Source organism: Pichia membranifaciens (genome assembly GCF_001661235.1).
Source record: "Pichia membranifaciens NRRL Y-2026 unplaced genomic scaffold PICMEscaffold_4, whole genome shotgun sequence".
Taxonomy (NCBI): domain Eukaryota; kingdom Fungi; phylum Ascomycota; class Pichiomycetes; order Pichiales; family Pichiaceae; genus Pichia; species Pichia membranifaciens.
The window spans coordinates 1,052,153-1,068,885 of NW_017566985.1; the positions used below are offsets into that span (position 1 = coordinate 1,052,153).

The following is a 16,733-nucleotide window of genomic DNA, read 5'->3' on the forward strand; positions in this document are numbered from 1 at the left end:
TATACAGATACACCGAACACGCCGTAAGTAGTTGTTTGTACCAACGCAACAGGTTTTTCAGCCATTGCTATTTCTTTACATCGATCATTACACGTTTTATATCACTGGCAATATTCTTAGCAATTCTCCCCTGTACTTCGAGCTGGTGTCCGACTCGGTACCTTAAGAAAAATCACAATATAGCGGAAGCCCGTCCCCCACTTTTGCTTCGTATAACGGGGTGAGAGGATACAAACATGTCTCTCGCGCTGGAAGATCTGCTCTAGTTTCTCTTGGCACATGTTCAGCCGATAAAGGACTACTGTCTTGAATGATCAAGCAAGTTAAACCTTCTCTGATTGGAATCACCTGGTCAGGAATATTGTCACTCAGCCCTCCAGTTAGACCAATTTTGCCAGCGTCTTTGTCTGGGAATATATCATCCAAACAGGTACCCTACGCCCGATCATCCCACTCCAATTTACCGCATTACGAAGGCTGAATAAATAAAATGCAATATTTTGGAAGGGCAATCGGCTCTGTATCCAAAACGTGGAATTCGATCAATCCTGCTACACTTTCTGGTGCAATTGACGTTATAGTTGTTGAAGATGAAGCGGGAGAGAGACATTGCTCACCTTTCCACGTTAGGTTTGGTAAATTTCAATTACTACGACCATCGCAGAAAAAAGTTACGTTTGTGGTTAACGGAGAAACAACAGATATTCCGATGAAACTAAACGATGAGGGAGAGGCATTCTTTGTTTTTAAAACAGACGGATATGTTCCCAAACACTTACAAACGTCGCCCGTTGTTAGCGCTCTGAGTTCACCAAGCGATTCTCCGAGAATGTCACCATCCAACAGCAGTGGCGACGTTTTAGAGTATTTAGATATTGGCGAGGGAGCCTCTGATTCCAACTTACTGTCGACTAATACAATTAAATCAGACTCTGAACTTGCAAAGCTAAGAAAAGATAGATTATGCAAATCCCCAATAGAGCGTGCAAAACACATTTCAATGAAGCTGAATATTCCTTCGAAAGTTGAAGCCAACGGTGATATCTTTTTAGATATGGATGGTTACAAAAGTGACAATAAAGATGTTCACGGAACAGACGCCCTTGTAAGGCAAATTTTAGAAGATGAGTTTGGTGATGATGTCGATGTCCAATCGATGATGAACAAAGATTTGAAGGGAAATATCCGAATTCTTAATAGTACCATTGATTCTTCAGTACCAGGAACATCTTCTGCTTCTATAGTTTCGACTCCATCTGCAAACTTATCAGATAATAGCAGTCTTCAAGCTGATGCTGGTGAATCCGATTCACAATCTGAAATCTTACTTCCACCACTACCAACAGCTAAGTCTTCTACCGACGATGTAATGAACTCGCAAACATCACGTCCACTATCTTCTAAATCATCTCCTGGTACAAGTTCGATTCCTTCATTCGGATCTACTGATGGAGCGATTTCAACTGCATCGACAACTAGATCCAACGATGTTCATTTCAAAAGTTTGAGGTTGACCTCAGAACAATTAAAGTGTTTATTATTGAATGATGGTGAGAATGATATAACATACAGTGTCAATAGTGGCAAATCCATTGTAACATGTAAACTGTTTCTCTGGAAACGAGCCACTCCTATTGTTATTTCAGATATAGATGGAACCATCACCAAATCAGATGCGTTGGGCCATGTATTGACTATGCTAGGTCGTGATTGGACCCATGAAGGTGTTGCAAAGTTATTCGATGATATTGAATTTAATGGATACAATATTATGTATCTAACTGCAAGATCTGTGGGCTTGGCAGATACAACCAGATCCTATTTACAAGGTGTTCAACAAGATGGATATAAACTACCTATGGGTCCTGTCATACTATCTCCTGATCGAACAATTGCTGCGTTGAGGAGAGAGATTGTGTTGAAGAAACCTGAAGTTTTCAAAATGGCTTGTTTGAATGATATCAGAGCATTATACTATCCAGAATCAAAAGGTATACTGGACGAAGAAAAAAAGCATATTCTATACGAGTATAGAAACGAGTTGAACGATAGGTTGGGCACTGACAAATTAGATAAAGTTCCCAAACCTGATAAAATGGTTGAAGAAAATGTTGATGATAATTCGGCAGGAATGGAAGGGGAAATTGCAGGAAGTTTACGGGCTGGATTTGGTGAGCCAGATAATGGCGATGTAAAGGAAGAAGGAGATATTACTGATGTTTTGGAAGACTCTGTTTTGCAATCGGCGAATGATGCCGAAAGCAAGAGCTTATACGAAAGGGAATTCAACGATCTTGATAGTGATGATTTTACTGACATCAATACGAATACAGACCCTACAGCGAAAACAGGAGACGGAAAAATTCCTGAATTCGATGATGACCATCTTGCAGCGATTGTTGATGAGAGCAACACTCCTTTCTATGCTGGGTTTGGGAACAGAATTACCGACGCAATCAGTTATAGAAGCGTTGGTGTCCCATCCTCAAGGATCTTCACAATCAATCCCGAGGGAGATGTTAAAATGGAACTATTAGAGTTGGCTGGATTCAAAAGTAGTTATGTTTCAATTGTCGAGTTAGTTGATCAATTTTTCCCTCCTGTTGATATTGGCCAGGGGAAGGACAAGAAAGCTACTGACGGAAGCATGGAAATGTCGATGAGTAATGCAAAGAACAAATACACGGATTTCAACTACTGGAGAAGTCCTGACATTGACTTGTCTTTGATCAGTGACGACAGTGATGAGGCAGAGGAAGACGATGTGGGTGATGTTAGCTCCAGGCTTTACGCGAAGACGAAGAAGAATGCTGTTGATGGTAACAGAAGCGGACAGAGTATAATTGTTGAGACTGCGGGCAAACCGGAGAACGGTGGTATTGTGAGGGAGGGAAACGAGGACAAAGGTAACGACGCGGACAGTAGGTCAGATGTCAAGAGCAGAGGTTCTATTTCGTCGAAGGGGTCATCCGAAGAAGAAAAGGACGATGCGAAGAGCATTGGAAGCCGGTTCAGCTTTTTCATGAGATCTCCAATGAGTTCCCCAGACAAGAACAGGGCTGTTGATGCGAGGGAGGACGACGAGAGGCCGAGTAAGGCGGGTGTTGGTGACGCGGTTGGCGGAGGCGGCAGACAAGGCGGAGACGACGATACCGCTGCTGACGTGCGTGACGGGGACCAAGACAGCATCTCGTTGTTAGCCGACGACGACGACGAGGGGGACGACGACGACGACAGCGACTCCGATTACATCTACGAGACGAGCGAGGACGAGGACGAGGACGAGGACGAAGACGAAGACAAGGACGAAGACAAGGGTGACGATGAGGACGCCGGGGGGGACGACGACGCACAAGGCCCCGGAGAGCAGGACGCTGCAGAGCAGGAGAAGGAGACCAGCGGCTCGGGCAAGCTGGCTATGGGCAGCATGAAAAACGGCTCCCGCAGCAGCAGTGTGTCTGCCGTGAACAGTGAACGAGTGCTCGGCAAGTTTGTTCTATAGATATGTTGTTTGTAGCATACGTAACGAAAATGGAAAAAGATACAGGGAAGCACGAGCCGTGTCTGCGGGCATTGTCGTGGCACGACACGTTTCGGTGTTGTATGCCTGTTTTGCACTGCAGATCCCGCTGCAGATCCCGCTGCACCCCGCCACTGGCAGTCTCCCCTCCTCCTCACAGCACACATCTCTGCTCCGGCCAGACTACCGTGCGATGGGTTTCAAGTCCGGACTGCAGTGCCAGCTTTGTTCATTTCTGATACTATTGTGTCTGAACATGCAGTTTCATGAAAAAGCCAAACGCTGTGCGACTTCCCCGAAAACTATGACGTAGACGCCACAGCAGAACTCCGGCTACCATCTTGCTCAGCACGTCTATCTGCTGTTCATGACTCAGCAACCCTACAGCTACTTGGATCTGCCTGTTCTGTGCCAGTCCCTCCGACGAGCACACAGCGGCCTTCACACACCCACACACCTTCGGAGTAGCACATCGTCTGTTTAGCCTGTTTAGCCTGTTTAGCCCGTTTAGCCCGTTTAGCCCGTTTTGCGCCGATCGGCTCGCCTCCTGCGTAGACAGCACTGTTGCTGTAGCTAGCGACCGCTGCTGCTGCAGCTGTCGATCGCTGTGCTGCCATTGACGCGCTTAGCCGACGACGCCTTTGTGGCTGCTCCGTCTCCTGTCGCGCCCGGTTCTGCCGCATGTGGGGGCGCTTTTCCCCGGGGGGACCAATCCTCGAGAGCGGGCCCGCCGCGCCTGGCCGCAAGGCGCATTCCTTCGGAGGCGGCGCCGAGGGCGTCCGCCGACCGTTATCGACGAGGACGGCGGCGGGGGGTTTCTAAAAATATTACTGGTACGCAGGGGGAGGAAGGGGGGCGAGTGGCAGACCGGGGGGGAGGAGGGGACATCCTATCCACGGGTGTGCTTTTGTGGGAGCGAAGCAGCTGACGTTGGCTGTCCAGCAGGCGGTCCAGCAGGCCGCCCGGCCCGTCTGGTTCTGTTCCCACCGGCGGCCGCCGGCCACTACGTCAGCGCTACTTCACCGGCCGCGCGCCGTTCTAAAATTAGCCCCGGGCGCCGCGGCGCCGCGTTTGCTGCCGGTTCCTTCTCTGTTTCCGTAGGCGGGGCGTGTTTCAGAGATCTTGATCCCCGGCAGGAGGCCGGCGGCGACAAGCGAAGTGCCGGTGCGTCTGTGCTGCTGTGGTCCCGGGCCCCCAGACACCCCTGTTTCTCTAGCACGCCGTCGCCAGCGCCGCCCGTGGACATTCTAGACTGGGGTCCATCGGAGGTGTTCCCGCAGCTAGGCCTATTCTTGTCTGCTCAGCTCTGGTGAAGTCTCTTTTGCACCTAGAGGTTCTCTTGGATCTGTGTGCGTCGTCCAGCCACCTGTTTCAGAGCCCCCCTCTTCTCTCCAGCACCAGCGAGCAGCAGCACCACAAGGAAACGCATTCCTCCGTCCGCCAGCACCTCCGTCCGCCAGCACCTCCTCCTGGCTACACACGCCTTCTGGCTCGCAGTTTAGCACGACTACACACCCACCCAGCTAGAGCCGCCAGCACGCCAACTATATATACGGATATATATGTCCCAGAGCACCGCCCTGCAGGTTTCCACTCCTCTGACAGATACTTCAACCTATACCCAGTAGACACACAGACAGGAGAAAGGACCAAATAAGAAGAAGAAAAAGCCAACGCACAGGATCCACCATGATGAACCCCACCAACAAGGACTACACGTTCCCCGCAGCGTCGCTGTCGTCAAATACCCCGTCCACTTCCACGCCATCCCACATGTCGCCCGGAGTGGACTACTTCACCGTCAAGCGCTCAGACTCGGGCTCGAGCTCCTCAAACGTCACCTTGAGCTCCGCCTCGAACTCAAACGCCAACGCCAACGCCAACGCACCCGCCAGCGCCGGCGCACCCGCCAAATGCATCCCCTCAACCGACGCAGACTCCAAAAACAAGCTCGGCCTCAACCTCGACCTCAACATGAACGCCCTCGACCCATCGAAAAAGGACGACAACCTCTACCTCCCCAGAAGATACTCAAACTCCTCGCTCTCCACAACCACCCCGACGCCCATCTCAGCCACAACATCCAATTTTGCATCCACAAACAAACACAAGAGAGGAACAGACAATTCCCTATTCAACTCAGATTCAACCCTAGTGGAAAACTTCAGCGTTCCCTCAAGCGTCCCTTCCAACAACTCAGAAAACTCCCTAGCCTCTTCCCTGCACACAAGCTCCGAAACTCAGACTTTGGCGTCTTTGAAAATAAATGAGGAGGAAGAGGAAGGCGAAGAGGATTATAGAAAAGGTGACAGAGCCTACACACACGAATCCACTTTGGCAGAGCGAACCGCAGACGATCACACGACTCCCTCCACTTTTAACAGCTACCCGGACAACTGCGAAAACACCTCTTTTGACTCCGTGGCCTCCTCGATATTCTCCAACCGTGGCTTATTGAACAGATCAAAATTCCATGGCTTGGGCCACCGCACAACGAAAAGTGAGAATTTCACCCTCAAGCTGTCCAAAAGGCAGGACAAGAAGTCCATCAACCAGTTGAACGACTTGAACGAGGAGAAATCATCATCAGTAGACGCAGTATCTTCCACAAAACCAGACGACATCGTGGAAGAAAAGTCAAAGTTCGACACTGGTAGTAATAACAGCAAAAACAGCATTATCAAAACCGCTACCACCATTGCCAACCAAAACACTGCCAACTCCTCTCTTCCCCAACACAGCGTCAATAATAGCGATAACAGTAACAGTAATAGTAACAGCAGCAATAGCAGTCTTCTTACACACAGCACACACAATAAAATCAACATCAACAGTGGGTTAGGCGCAATTGATAACAACAACCCCCCTACCGGCAGCCATCTTCATGACTTTGATAATTACAACACTTCCTATTTCGAGCCGTTACCTTCTGCTCCCGTCGATTCTAAACACAATTTCTCGGTGCTGACTCCTTCTATATCTATACCCCAATCGGCAACCCCAAACCCAAACCCTTCCTTATCTTTCTCTAGTGTTAGAAAGATCCACCCCTTGTTGAGCTCAAGCTTGAAAAATTCAAGTGCAGATTTCCTACCACTCCGACAAACAAATAAGTTGAAGAGCAATAAGTTGAAACTGCCATCAATGGTCAAACTGTTGAGCCCCGACAACGCGGATGACTCAATCCATGATTGGGGGAAACTTTTTGGTGAAGACTACTTGCCAAACCTTTTGATAATTGATGCCAGACCTTTCCATGACTACTGTAAATCTCACATGAATGGTGCAATCAACATCTGTTTACCCTCAACCTTGCTGAAGAGATCGACCTTCACCCTTGAAAAATGCATCCAGACCTTAACCAGCAAAGAGAAGATACTTTTCAACAAGTATTTCACAAGGGATCCTGCTAATTTACCTACAATCCTTTTCTATGATGATTATAGTGCATCCGAGAATGACATTTCCTCATCCATATTCTACTTAGCAGGAAAATTCATCCAGCACCCTTTATGGAACTCCCCTCTCTATATTTTAGAAGGAGGCTTCACTAACTTCAACGAAAGACGTTCTCTTCTTCCTGATAAAATCACGAATTCAACTTTTCAAAAACCTTTGATTTCGTTGGATAATGACTTGAGTTCGAGCTCAATCAATTCAGATACATTTTCACCATCCAGCACGTTACTTTCTCCGCAATCTTTAGTTTCTCCGAACTACCCTACGCACCAGCTCACATCCACTTCCATCACATCGTCTAGAATGAAATCACCTGTTGGTCTTTCAAGATTTACGCTACCCGATTGTTCCCATCTCCCTGTTTTTAAAACTAGAAATTATGATGAGGTTTTATCGATCAAGAATGATAATTCCATTCATTTATCAACGATGTTAACCCCGAATGAAGTTAACTCACTACCAGACTGGTTGGGAGGGGTGATTGGGAATGACTTGGGTTCTTCGGTATTGACCGAAAAGTTCAACAATCTTCAAATTCAAGAGCGTGCTCGTTTAAATCATGCGTTGACCAAGACTGATATTGCGAATGCTCAATCCACAGGTGAACGACCAGTTATTTCTGCTGGGGTAGAGTTGGGGAGAAAAAATAGATACAAGGATATATTTTTATATGAACATGCAAGAGTCAAGTTGAAGAAATATGATCCAGCATCAAAGGAATTGGATAGCGTTGCTTCCTATATCAATGCTTCTTATATTCATTATCCAAACTCCAAGCTGAATTACATTGCAACTCAAGGTCCATTGAATGAAACAATAGGAGATTTCTGGAATGTGGTTTACTTCAACGATGTTCCAATTATTTTCTCATTGACACCACAATCTGAAAATCATGTCGAGAAATGTGCACCTTTCTGGAACTCTGGCGTTTATTTCTCAAATGGAGTCAAGATCAAAGTAGACTTAATTGAAGAGGTTGAAGATTTACAACTATCGTACAAGACAGAGGCCAAATGCATTGCTCGTAGAATCCTTGTCACTGTTGGCGAAAAACCCCCTAAAGAGGTTTTACAACTGCATATGGTGAGCTGGCCGGATTACAGTATTGTGATCTGTGAGGAGGATATCCTAAGTTTGGTAGGTATGAAAAGATTTATTTGCAAACAGTTGAATATTGAATCAGTTCCTATTTTGGTTCATTGCAGTGCAGGTTGCGGAAGAACTGGAAGTTTTTGTGTAATTGACACCTGCATAGATGTTTTGTTCAAGGAAGAAAAAGAACATAAGCAAGAAACAAAAGATTTGATTTACGAAATTACATCACAGTTTAGATCTCAAAGAGTTTTCATGGTTCAAACTTTGAGGCAATACATGCTTATTTATGATTCAATAATTAAGTTTGTAAAGATGCATGAAAAAGCACCCAAGTTTGTAGTTGGTGACGTATTGACGGGTGAAGGCTTAGTTGATTGGGAAAGAAAAGATCCAGGAATCATAAAAAGATTTATAGAAACATATAGGTAAAGGATACATACATACCATGGATTTAACTATGTTATAAAAAACAAAAGAAAAGGAAGGTTTTAGATTAGTAATTCTTAGGTCACAAATTTATTGGAGACCGAGTTATAACTCATGTTTTCTCTTCAACACTTAATGATTTATTATTTATACATAAAAATTAGTACTTACATAATGAAACGATCCTAATGATTTCTCACTAGTATTTAACCTAACAACAACTCGTACACAATGACCAAGATATTCACAATAATCAAAGGAATGCGCAATAACGTACGGGTTGCACTTATCAAGTTAATAAGTCTGGACTTGATGCCTTCACCACCACTCGAGGGTAAGCCAGAGGACATACTGTTGAAATCTCCGTATCCGTACTGCTGTTGCGGCATCCCATTTATGTTCGACGACGACGACTTTGCGGACCATCCGACTCTCGCCAAAAACCTATCTTCACTCAAAACTGCGATACCATTGATGAAAAACAACACAGCTGTAATGAAGGTCAACGAAGTTGAGGAAACGTGTTAGTATGTTGCCTTTTGATGATGAACAGCATATGGGTTATTTTTGATTGAGGATGGTCGTCCAGATTTGAAAGGGCACATTACTTACCATAAACAAGCGTCCCTAGCATGTTTGTTTCAATCTGTATAACGTGTATCTTTTGCTTTTCAATGTTGGTCGCCAAAGGGCTAGGGGATTTAGGTGGAACATGCACATCTGCAACAGCGTGAATAGATAGATCCAGGCCTACGGAGCCTGGACATTTCGCTTAAGGCGAGTAGAGCGACGCGCCCCTTAATAGACTTGGAACGTCCCATCATCCTTTTACGTGAAGCTGAACAAAAAAAGACGTCATCTCATTATATAGTACTATACCATAGTATCTAGGTAAGTTATTGGCCATTTCATGAAAAATTACCATTAAAGACACCTTTGATGGCGTCGCTTTTGGCATCCGATATCATCTTGTCGAAATCATCATTCAAATCGCCCAAATAAGTATCCATGTTGTTTTGTGCAGATTCCAGCGTATTTTGAGCATACTGTGAAACACCTCCCAACCAGCCGCTACCCTTAGACGCACGCTTCTTAGCTACTTCTCTCCTAGGGGTTTCCATCAACTGTGTGTTTTGATGGATCGCGTTAGGGTTGAAATAAATTGGGCTGTTTGAACTAATATAAGTGTAGTTGGCTGGATTATAGCACGAGACTTCCCAAGCCAAATTGGCCTCCTCAGATTTGCTGTCCGGACGTCTTTCACGGCCGGTTAGGAGAATGTACAGCTGATCATACGAGACACTCGGAGTGTTTTTTAACATTGGGTTGGAACCTGGTCTCCAAGGGACAACAATATTCTTGAGGAACAATGTGTCTGTAGATCTGCTAGTTTCAAGTGACATGATGGGCGTTCTGATTTTCATAATGTTGATCAAAGCAGCTTCTGTCTCGGTGATTCGGAGGAAAACATCACCTAATGGTAATATAGAACTTTCTGTCGCAAATCTTGGCTCTATTCTGTATGGAATTCTAAGACTTGACATTTCGATCAAAGATGGAATCGTCAGCGTCAGTAGCTGCTTGCTTCCTCCTAAAATGACAACCAAACCAAAAGCCACCTTTTTAGTGTATGTAGTCTTAGCTCCAGTTATTCCAACCTTTGAAACGTCACCTTTGCTATATGTCTTATGCGCAATTTTTGAGTTATTTTTGATCACTCTTATGTCAGACCTGGAGGCAGTAACAACGTACGGGAAGAACCTATCAGCCGTGAGATCTCGTTTCAAATGCTCCAATGTTGGAGTTGCAGGTCTACCACTTTCTGAATTTACCGCTATGATTGACACTATCGCCTCATCGTTGCAGTCGATCTGCTCAACGAAATTCACTCTGAAGCTCCCCGGTAATCCAGTGATCTCAAACGTCAATAGTCTTCCGATTTTGGTACCAACGTACATTAAAATTGTTCCCCTATCTTTGCTTGAGGAGTGTAAACCGTAACCAAATTCAATTGCAGTAGCCTCACTAGAAATAGATAAACCCTTATCCCTTAGTAACTCATTATGGATTACAACACCACTGCGACGATCAATAAGTAATAGCCTTCCAGATTCATATCCGATAGCAACAAAGCCTAAATTACTTGTAGTAACTGCAGTAACTAGACCATTATCTAGCGGTCTGATCATTAGCTTTGGCATAAATCCTTTCTTAATATGAGTAGGAGAACGGTCTTGAATATTTATTAGTGCCCTGCCACTTTTTTCTAACGAAAGACTCCCCATGCCAGAAACCAAATGTGGATCATTTTTTTTATCTTGATAATTCTTGTTGACCTGATAGGCAAACAATAATACATCACCAGTTGCCAAGCTACATGCAACCTCTAATGTTTCAGGTGCAAATGAAACATGAACAACAGAGACACTTTCATCGTCCTTTTGTATGATAGCTGAAATATCTATCTCAAAAATACGGGTGCTATCCAATTCACCTTCAGAGGAATCCCATAATCTAACAAAACCGTTTTCATGTCCAGTTATAATGAGTGATCCAGCATCTGCTTTATATTTGGGATGGCACGGAATACCACCTTTTAATATAGAGTCCGGAAGCTGATCTATCCTTCTGATGGTAACCAGGCTGTTGATTATACGACGATCCAAGTAGGATGATGAAGAGCATGTGATTTTGGGATTCAACCATGATACTGTCGATGGGAAATATTTTGCATTCATTGTCATCTTGCCTTCTGGATAGTGTAAAAACTTGATTGCACCGTCACTCATAATAACTGAGATTAATTTGACATCATGGCAACCATCGAAGTAAGGAGAGGCTTCGCCAAGAGGAACAAAATCTACTATTGATGCTTTTGAGTGAATGGCGAAAATTCTCTGTTCTCTTGGTTGAGCATAGTACTTTGCCATCTGAGCGTAAGATGTAAGAGAATACGAGATCATCTTACCGAAATCCATCCTAACCAATTGATGGTATCCATCTGATGAGTAACCGTCACCACCCAATATTAAAAGTGAGGTTTTCTCGGGATTCTCTTCGCATAACCATTTGATGTTTTTAATCTTCGTCATTCTGTGTTTGCTTATTTTCTGAGCTTTTCCTGTTGGCTCGTCTACATCAACGTCAAACAATGTTCTGGCTAAAATTTTCTCACCGGTTTTAGCATCCCAAAATACGATGGAGTTATCGGTATGTACAGTAATACAGTGCAATCCATTGGGATGCCAGAGATTATGCACAACCTTTGGATAATAAAAACCGTCTGCCCCATATTCATAAAGAGAGTTTTCACCACCTGGAGCTGTTCTTGGTAGTTTATATACCAAATTATGCAAAATTGAATTCCCAACTAGATTGTAAATGACAGTTACCTTAGGATATGATATCAGGAGCGTTCCAATATCCCTAGGATGAATAGCTAATGCGCTTACTTCATAGGCCCCTTCTAATCTGAACACTGGCGTTTGTTGCTCTCTTAAATTCAAAACAGTATCAAGCCCTGTCTCTATATTGAATGCTCTGACAGAGCCATTCTTCAAACCAACGAAGACAAATTCCAACGAATAATCGCAGGCGAAGGCAGTAATTGGTATTTTTGCAATACAGGTGTGGATCACTTTTTTCTGTAGTAGAGAAATGACAAATATGCTATTAGCCGAATCAACTGCAATAAGGTATATACCTTTAATAAATCGCAGTGCTCTTATGGGGCTCACAGAGTTTAAAGTGAAAGAGACATTCACACGTGCTTGGCCAAAAATGTAAATATGATTGAAGTGGGTGATTACAGCCATTAACGACTGAATTGGGTCGAATGCCAGGGTTTGAACGTTTCCGATTATTCCATATTTCTGTAATTCGTAGATACCGTATGGCATGTCTTCCAAACCTGCCGACAAGTTTTCTCCTGCACGGAATTTCGGAAAAGAAAGGTTAGGACTTTTCAGCGAACCCAAGCCACCTTTTGGAGAATTAAAGGCTTGATTATCTGGAGAGTTACCAAAATTCAAGTTTGGACTTGCCGGGTAGTAATCCCTGGTATCAACTTCATCACTTTTTTTAGCTAGTTTTTTGATGGATTTCAGCGGGTTCTTAATGGATAATCGTGAGCCACTAATAGTGCTATCAGTGGGCGAATCTAAGGAAGCACTGGCATCGTCGGAATACATTACATTTGAGATATTATTTGTAGTTGTACTTGCACTCAAACTTGCCCTTGATTCTGCACGCTTTCTCCATGGCGGACTAATATTCAAATTCAGGTCAGGGGTAGAGGGCTTTTTGAACATGTTGGTTTGGCTTGGCACTAATACATCAACATATTGTATAATAATCGGGCTTTCGGCTAAAGTAAGACAAGTCGTAACATAAGGGAAATCCTTTCAAATGAGAAAATCCATTCCGCGCCAAAACTTTAGTTTAGTTCCGTTTAATGCTATCATCTCCAACAAGCCAGCAGCATATATGGAGGAAAAGTATATTTCATACACATTACAAAAAAAGGCTAGTATATAACAATAGCTCAATAGGGTCAGAAGTTAGAGCCTGCCAACAAAGATGCTGCACTCTTTGCGTCGACATTGGAAATTTCTTCAGCTGTATCATCTTTGGATGGGGTAGAACTTCTACTAATCGGGTCAGTATAGTTCTTTTTCGTCCTTGAGTTCCATGAATCGTTAATGGAGTTACTCTTGGCATGGCCAATGACATCTTCAGGCAAGTCTTCTCGTCCTAAACGACCAAGTGAATCTTGCTGGCTGATGAGCCTGTTGTTCATTAACAAGTTTAACTTTTTGCGTTCTTGTAAAATCTGCTGCTTGGCTAAAATTTTGAGAAGCCTTTTACAGCTTTGCACCAAGTAACTGATAAACTCTTGGGCCTCGATCAACATCTCGTATGTAGTTCTTTTGACTTGATATCTCAACTCCTTTTCGTAGTTGTTAGATAGTTCTAGAGCTCTAATGGCCTCATCAACTTTGATTGGATCGATTGTTGATTTCATTTTTAGCTTTGTGATAGTCATGTGCCTTTTCTTTGTTGTTTCTTCTGCCGTAGTTAGCTCTCTCATCAACAAATGCCTATTAGTTAGAGACTCCTTTATGTTGTAAGTATCATCACAAACCTGTCTAAAGTACTTGAGTAGCTCTGATATGAAGCTAACATTCTTAATCAAGTCAGCTTCATTGAACAAACCTGCAAACTTGTTGAACTTTTTCCATAATTTCGACATCTCCGTAGACGTCTCTAAATTGCCAAGACCGCTCAAAAGGCTTATAAACTCGTTATTATAATACGCAGATTGTCTTTGATATCTCAGATATTTATCAAGCTTTTCAATAAGTTTTTGGGAACTCAAGTGAACTTCCTTGATCATTGGCCTATATCGAGCTAAATATTCACAACCATCATATGGTGGGTTAAACTGCTTCAATGTTTTTCTCCTTAAACCTGTGGCTATTACTGAATTTGTTGATGGTCTAGTTTTGGAAGGAACATAGCCAAAATCATTCTGCTCGAAAAACAAGGCAAATTCCTTATTTTTGATGAGAATTGGATTTGCGCAAATTCTATTAAACCAATCCTGAAATGAGTTGGTTACAGATGCAACAAATTCAGGAGATAGAGGAGTATAGAAAGACGTGACAGCAGGTAACGCTGGGACGAATACTTCAATGTTGTTATAAATCAGATACTTGTAAAGTGACTCAATTTCCTTGTAGGTCCTTCTCACGTTTTTGTATGTTTCTTTACGGAACCCTGATAGCTTAGTAACTTTTGCGTTGAATTTGAAAATTGGATTCTTTTGCGTGTTGTTGCCATTGCCTTCAATTTCTTGAATCTTTATAACTAGCTGAAAACTGTCTTTATGAAGCCTTTCCGGCAAGTACTTCTTCAAATCACTTTCTGTTGGGAACTCATTAAATTGAGGCGTTGTTCCTTTGCTGCTTGAAGGGTTCGATGAATGACTTGTGTCATCAGACGCCTGAGGTTGATGCTGCTGGGATCCTTGTTGTGTCAGGATATTGGCCCGTTCATTCTCGTTGTCTTCATGCGCTTTGGAACTTGGAGCATTTTCGCCTGCATCTCCTTCTGTTACTTCATCTGTGTTGAGTTGACCTTGCGTTTGATTTCGATAAGAGGCCGGCGAAATGATGCTGCTTTCGGCAAAAGGGTTGTTATCAAAGTCATCTGGGTCGTAAGGAACCGCAGACGTCATTGCAGCTTCGGGTGCCTTGTTATTTGAATGGCTCTTGTGACCACGATCAAGAGTACACGTACCCCGCTATAACCTGTCTCTAACGACTCTTCATGTGCAAACATGATTGTCTCTCTGGCTGCCGGGAGGCTCTAAAGGTGTTGCTTACATAAGCATTTTTTTACGGACACGTTACGCTGGAAGCATCTTCCCCACCAACTACTGCTACATCTACAAACGATAGTGAAAAGTTTTTTCCACTCAATTGGTTGACAACATATATCTAGTCATTGCCGATGCATTGTAAGTTACATACTCTCAAAACTAAATACATATTAAAATCAGCAGCTGGTCATAAAGTTCGTTAAGTTTTTGTTAAAATATTCGTGAGGACATAAAATTTTCTTATTTAGTAAATATAACACTGTTCAGGCAATGTCTGCAGGTGAAATCTCACCATCATTTGCTGCAACGGATTTGTACGTGACATCAATCCATGGATTGTTTGAGTTGGACTCGATGGCAACTTCAACCTTCCAGTGGTTTCTGGAATTGTACTCGGACTCATCAAACCCGTGATTAGTCTCGTCGGTGAAATGCCACTTGTAAAAAGAAGAGGTGCCATACTGGTTGGCCACCTTCTCTTCTCCGTCCTTACTAAAATCATAATCAATACCGGCCATCCGGTTGATGTCTGGTAAAAGGTGTCTTTTGACGTGGTGCTGCAAATGTCTTCTAAACTTCTTGTTCAAGGAGTTCATCTGAGGCTTGATTTTGTCTTCATTGCCTTTGGTTTGGTTGACAATGAAAGGTGGCAGGTACTTAACGTGGATGTTCAAATTGTCAAACTCATTGTCCCAAGACTCGTCCATGATATACTTCTCAAAATCCTCCAAGCTGTCGAAATCCATTTCTTTGGAGTTTCTGACTGCGGGGGCTTTTTCTAAATGGTCGATATGGACTGGTTCCATATGAACGGGCTTGAGGTTCTTTCTTGCCATCTTGCAGTTACTTTATGGTTTAGATTAAAGAAGGTTTTCGTTTCAGTGATAAAACCTGGCTAGTTGGATTGTACTGTCGTGGAAGTTGATATTGTATATTGTTTGTCGAGATCGATACATTTAGATGAGACAAACTGTTGATGATTTTTAACATCGTGAGGGGCCTATACTACGTCCTCTTGCTTTTTATAATATTCTAGGTGGGTTCTAAGCAGTTTGTGCGACACTACGTGGATCTCATATTCACAGGGTGGAGTGATTACACAATGTGAACATTGCCCCTCTTTGTCATCGCTGTGGAGTGATAGACTCAGAGACACGTCTGCAACTTCCATACCTTCAGTGACCTCTGGTCAAACCCCTCCGGTTGTTTCGAAAATATTACTATTACTATTACGTCAACCTCGCCAAGATAACGTTACTTTTCGCCGCCCTCCCCCGCTGGCACACGACTTTAAGCACGGTGGCATTTGTGTCACACCACAATAATACTGGCCATTTAGCTGGTTTCCGTGAACAAATATTGCTGTGACCTTCACCTGGTTAGAGCAATTATACAATGAGAGCATCCCCCGCTCTTCAATTAAGGTGACAACCATAATCGCATTCTTGTAGTCCAGGTCCCCGGTGTACAGTTCAGAAGTCACTACACGCTCAAATTCGCTTCATATTTACCACAACACACTATTCTATTTTTGGCGACTCCCAGCTGAGCACAGTTGTCCAAGCCCCCCAGCCCCGGCTAAACGGGTGCTGTCACTCTTTGTTGAGTCGTCCAGCCCCCTCTGCCCCTCCTCGTGTTCCTTGCTGGCTCGATCTTCGGGCTGAACTCCGAAGAGTCAGGTTTCAGCCCATTACGTAAAAAAAAATGAGGTCACGTGTAATTTTAGTCGATCGACTTAAAATTTGAAGTCCGGTTTGGTGTGTCCATTCGAGCATGAATGAAAACGTGTTTTCATATTCAATGCGTAGAACACGTCGATCTGGGAACGCTACCCCGAACTAGCTAGTGACC

General features: G+C 43.7%; 5 protein-coding genes across 5 annotated transcripts; 1 reads left to right on the plus strand and 4 right to left on the minus strand.

Moving 5' to 3' along the window:
* The first annotated feature begins 312 nt into the window (after positions 1-312).
* On the plus strand, positions 313-8,630 carry PICMEDRAFT_44509 (hypothetical protein). The gene is made up of 6 exons (XM_019163120.1): positions 313-1,298; positions 1,455-1,991; positions 2,352-2,764; positions 2,963-3,101; positions 3,201-3,470; positions 7,182-8,630. The coding sequence occupies exons 1-6, from the start codon at positions 491-493 to the stop codon at positions 8,501-8,503; spliced, it is 3,489 nt and encodes a 1,162-aa protein (XP_019017103.1). The 5' UTR covers positions 313-490; the 3' UTR covers positions 8,504-8,630.
* PICMEDRAFT_148512 (hypothetical protein) lies at positions 8,604-9,271 on the minus strand. The gene is made up of 2 exons (XM_019160565.1): positions 9,113-9,271; positions 8,604-8,990 (listed from the first exon to the last, which is right to left on the minus strand). The coding sequence occupies exons 1-2, from the start codon at positions 9,132-9,134 to the stop codon at positions 8,707-8,709; spliced, it is 306 nt and encodes a 101-aa protein (XP_019017104.1). The 5' UTR covers positions 9,135-9,271; the 3' UTR covers positions 8,604-8,706.
* A 137-nt stretch (positions 9,272-9,408) lies between these two features.
* PICMEDRAFT_35178 (hypothetical protein) lies at positions 9,409-12,399 on the minus strand (the record flags this gene model as incomplete). The annotated part of the gene is made up of 1 exon (XM_019162928.1): positions 9,409-12,399. One exon carries the CDS (start codon positions 12,397-12,399, stop codon positions 9,409-9,411), a length of 2,991 nt encoding a protein of 996 aa, XP_019017105.1.
* Positions 12,400-12,943: 544 nt separating this feature from the next.
* On the minus strand, positions 12,944-14,807 carry PICMEDRAFT_17239 (hypothetical protein). Its single transcript, XM_019161521.1, has one exon. It carries the CDS (start codon positions 14,736-14,738, stop codon positions 13,053-13,055), a length of 1,686 nt encoding a protein of 561 aa, XP_019017106.1. The 5' UTR covers positions 14,739-14,807; the 3' UTR covers positions 12,944-13,052.
* A 338-nt stretch (positions 14,808-15,145) lies between these two features.
* PICMEDRAFT_73472 (hypothetical protein) lies at positions 15,146-15,718 on the minus strand (the record flags this gene model as incomplete). The annotated part of the gene is made up of 1 exon (XM_019164487.1): positions 15,146-15,718. One exon carries the CDS (start codon positions 15,716-15,718, stop codon positions 15,146-15,148), a length of 573 nt encoding a protein of 190 aa, XP_019017107.1.
* Between the last annotated feature and the right edge of the window lie 1,015 nt (positions 15,719-16,733).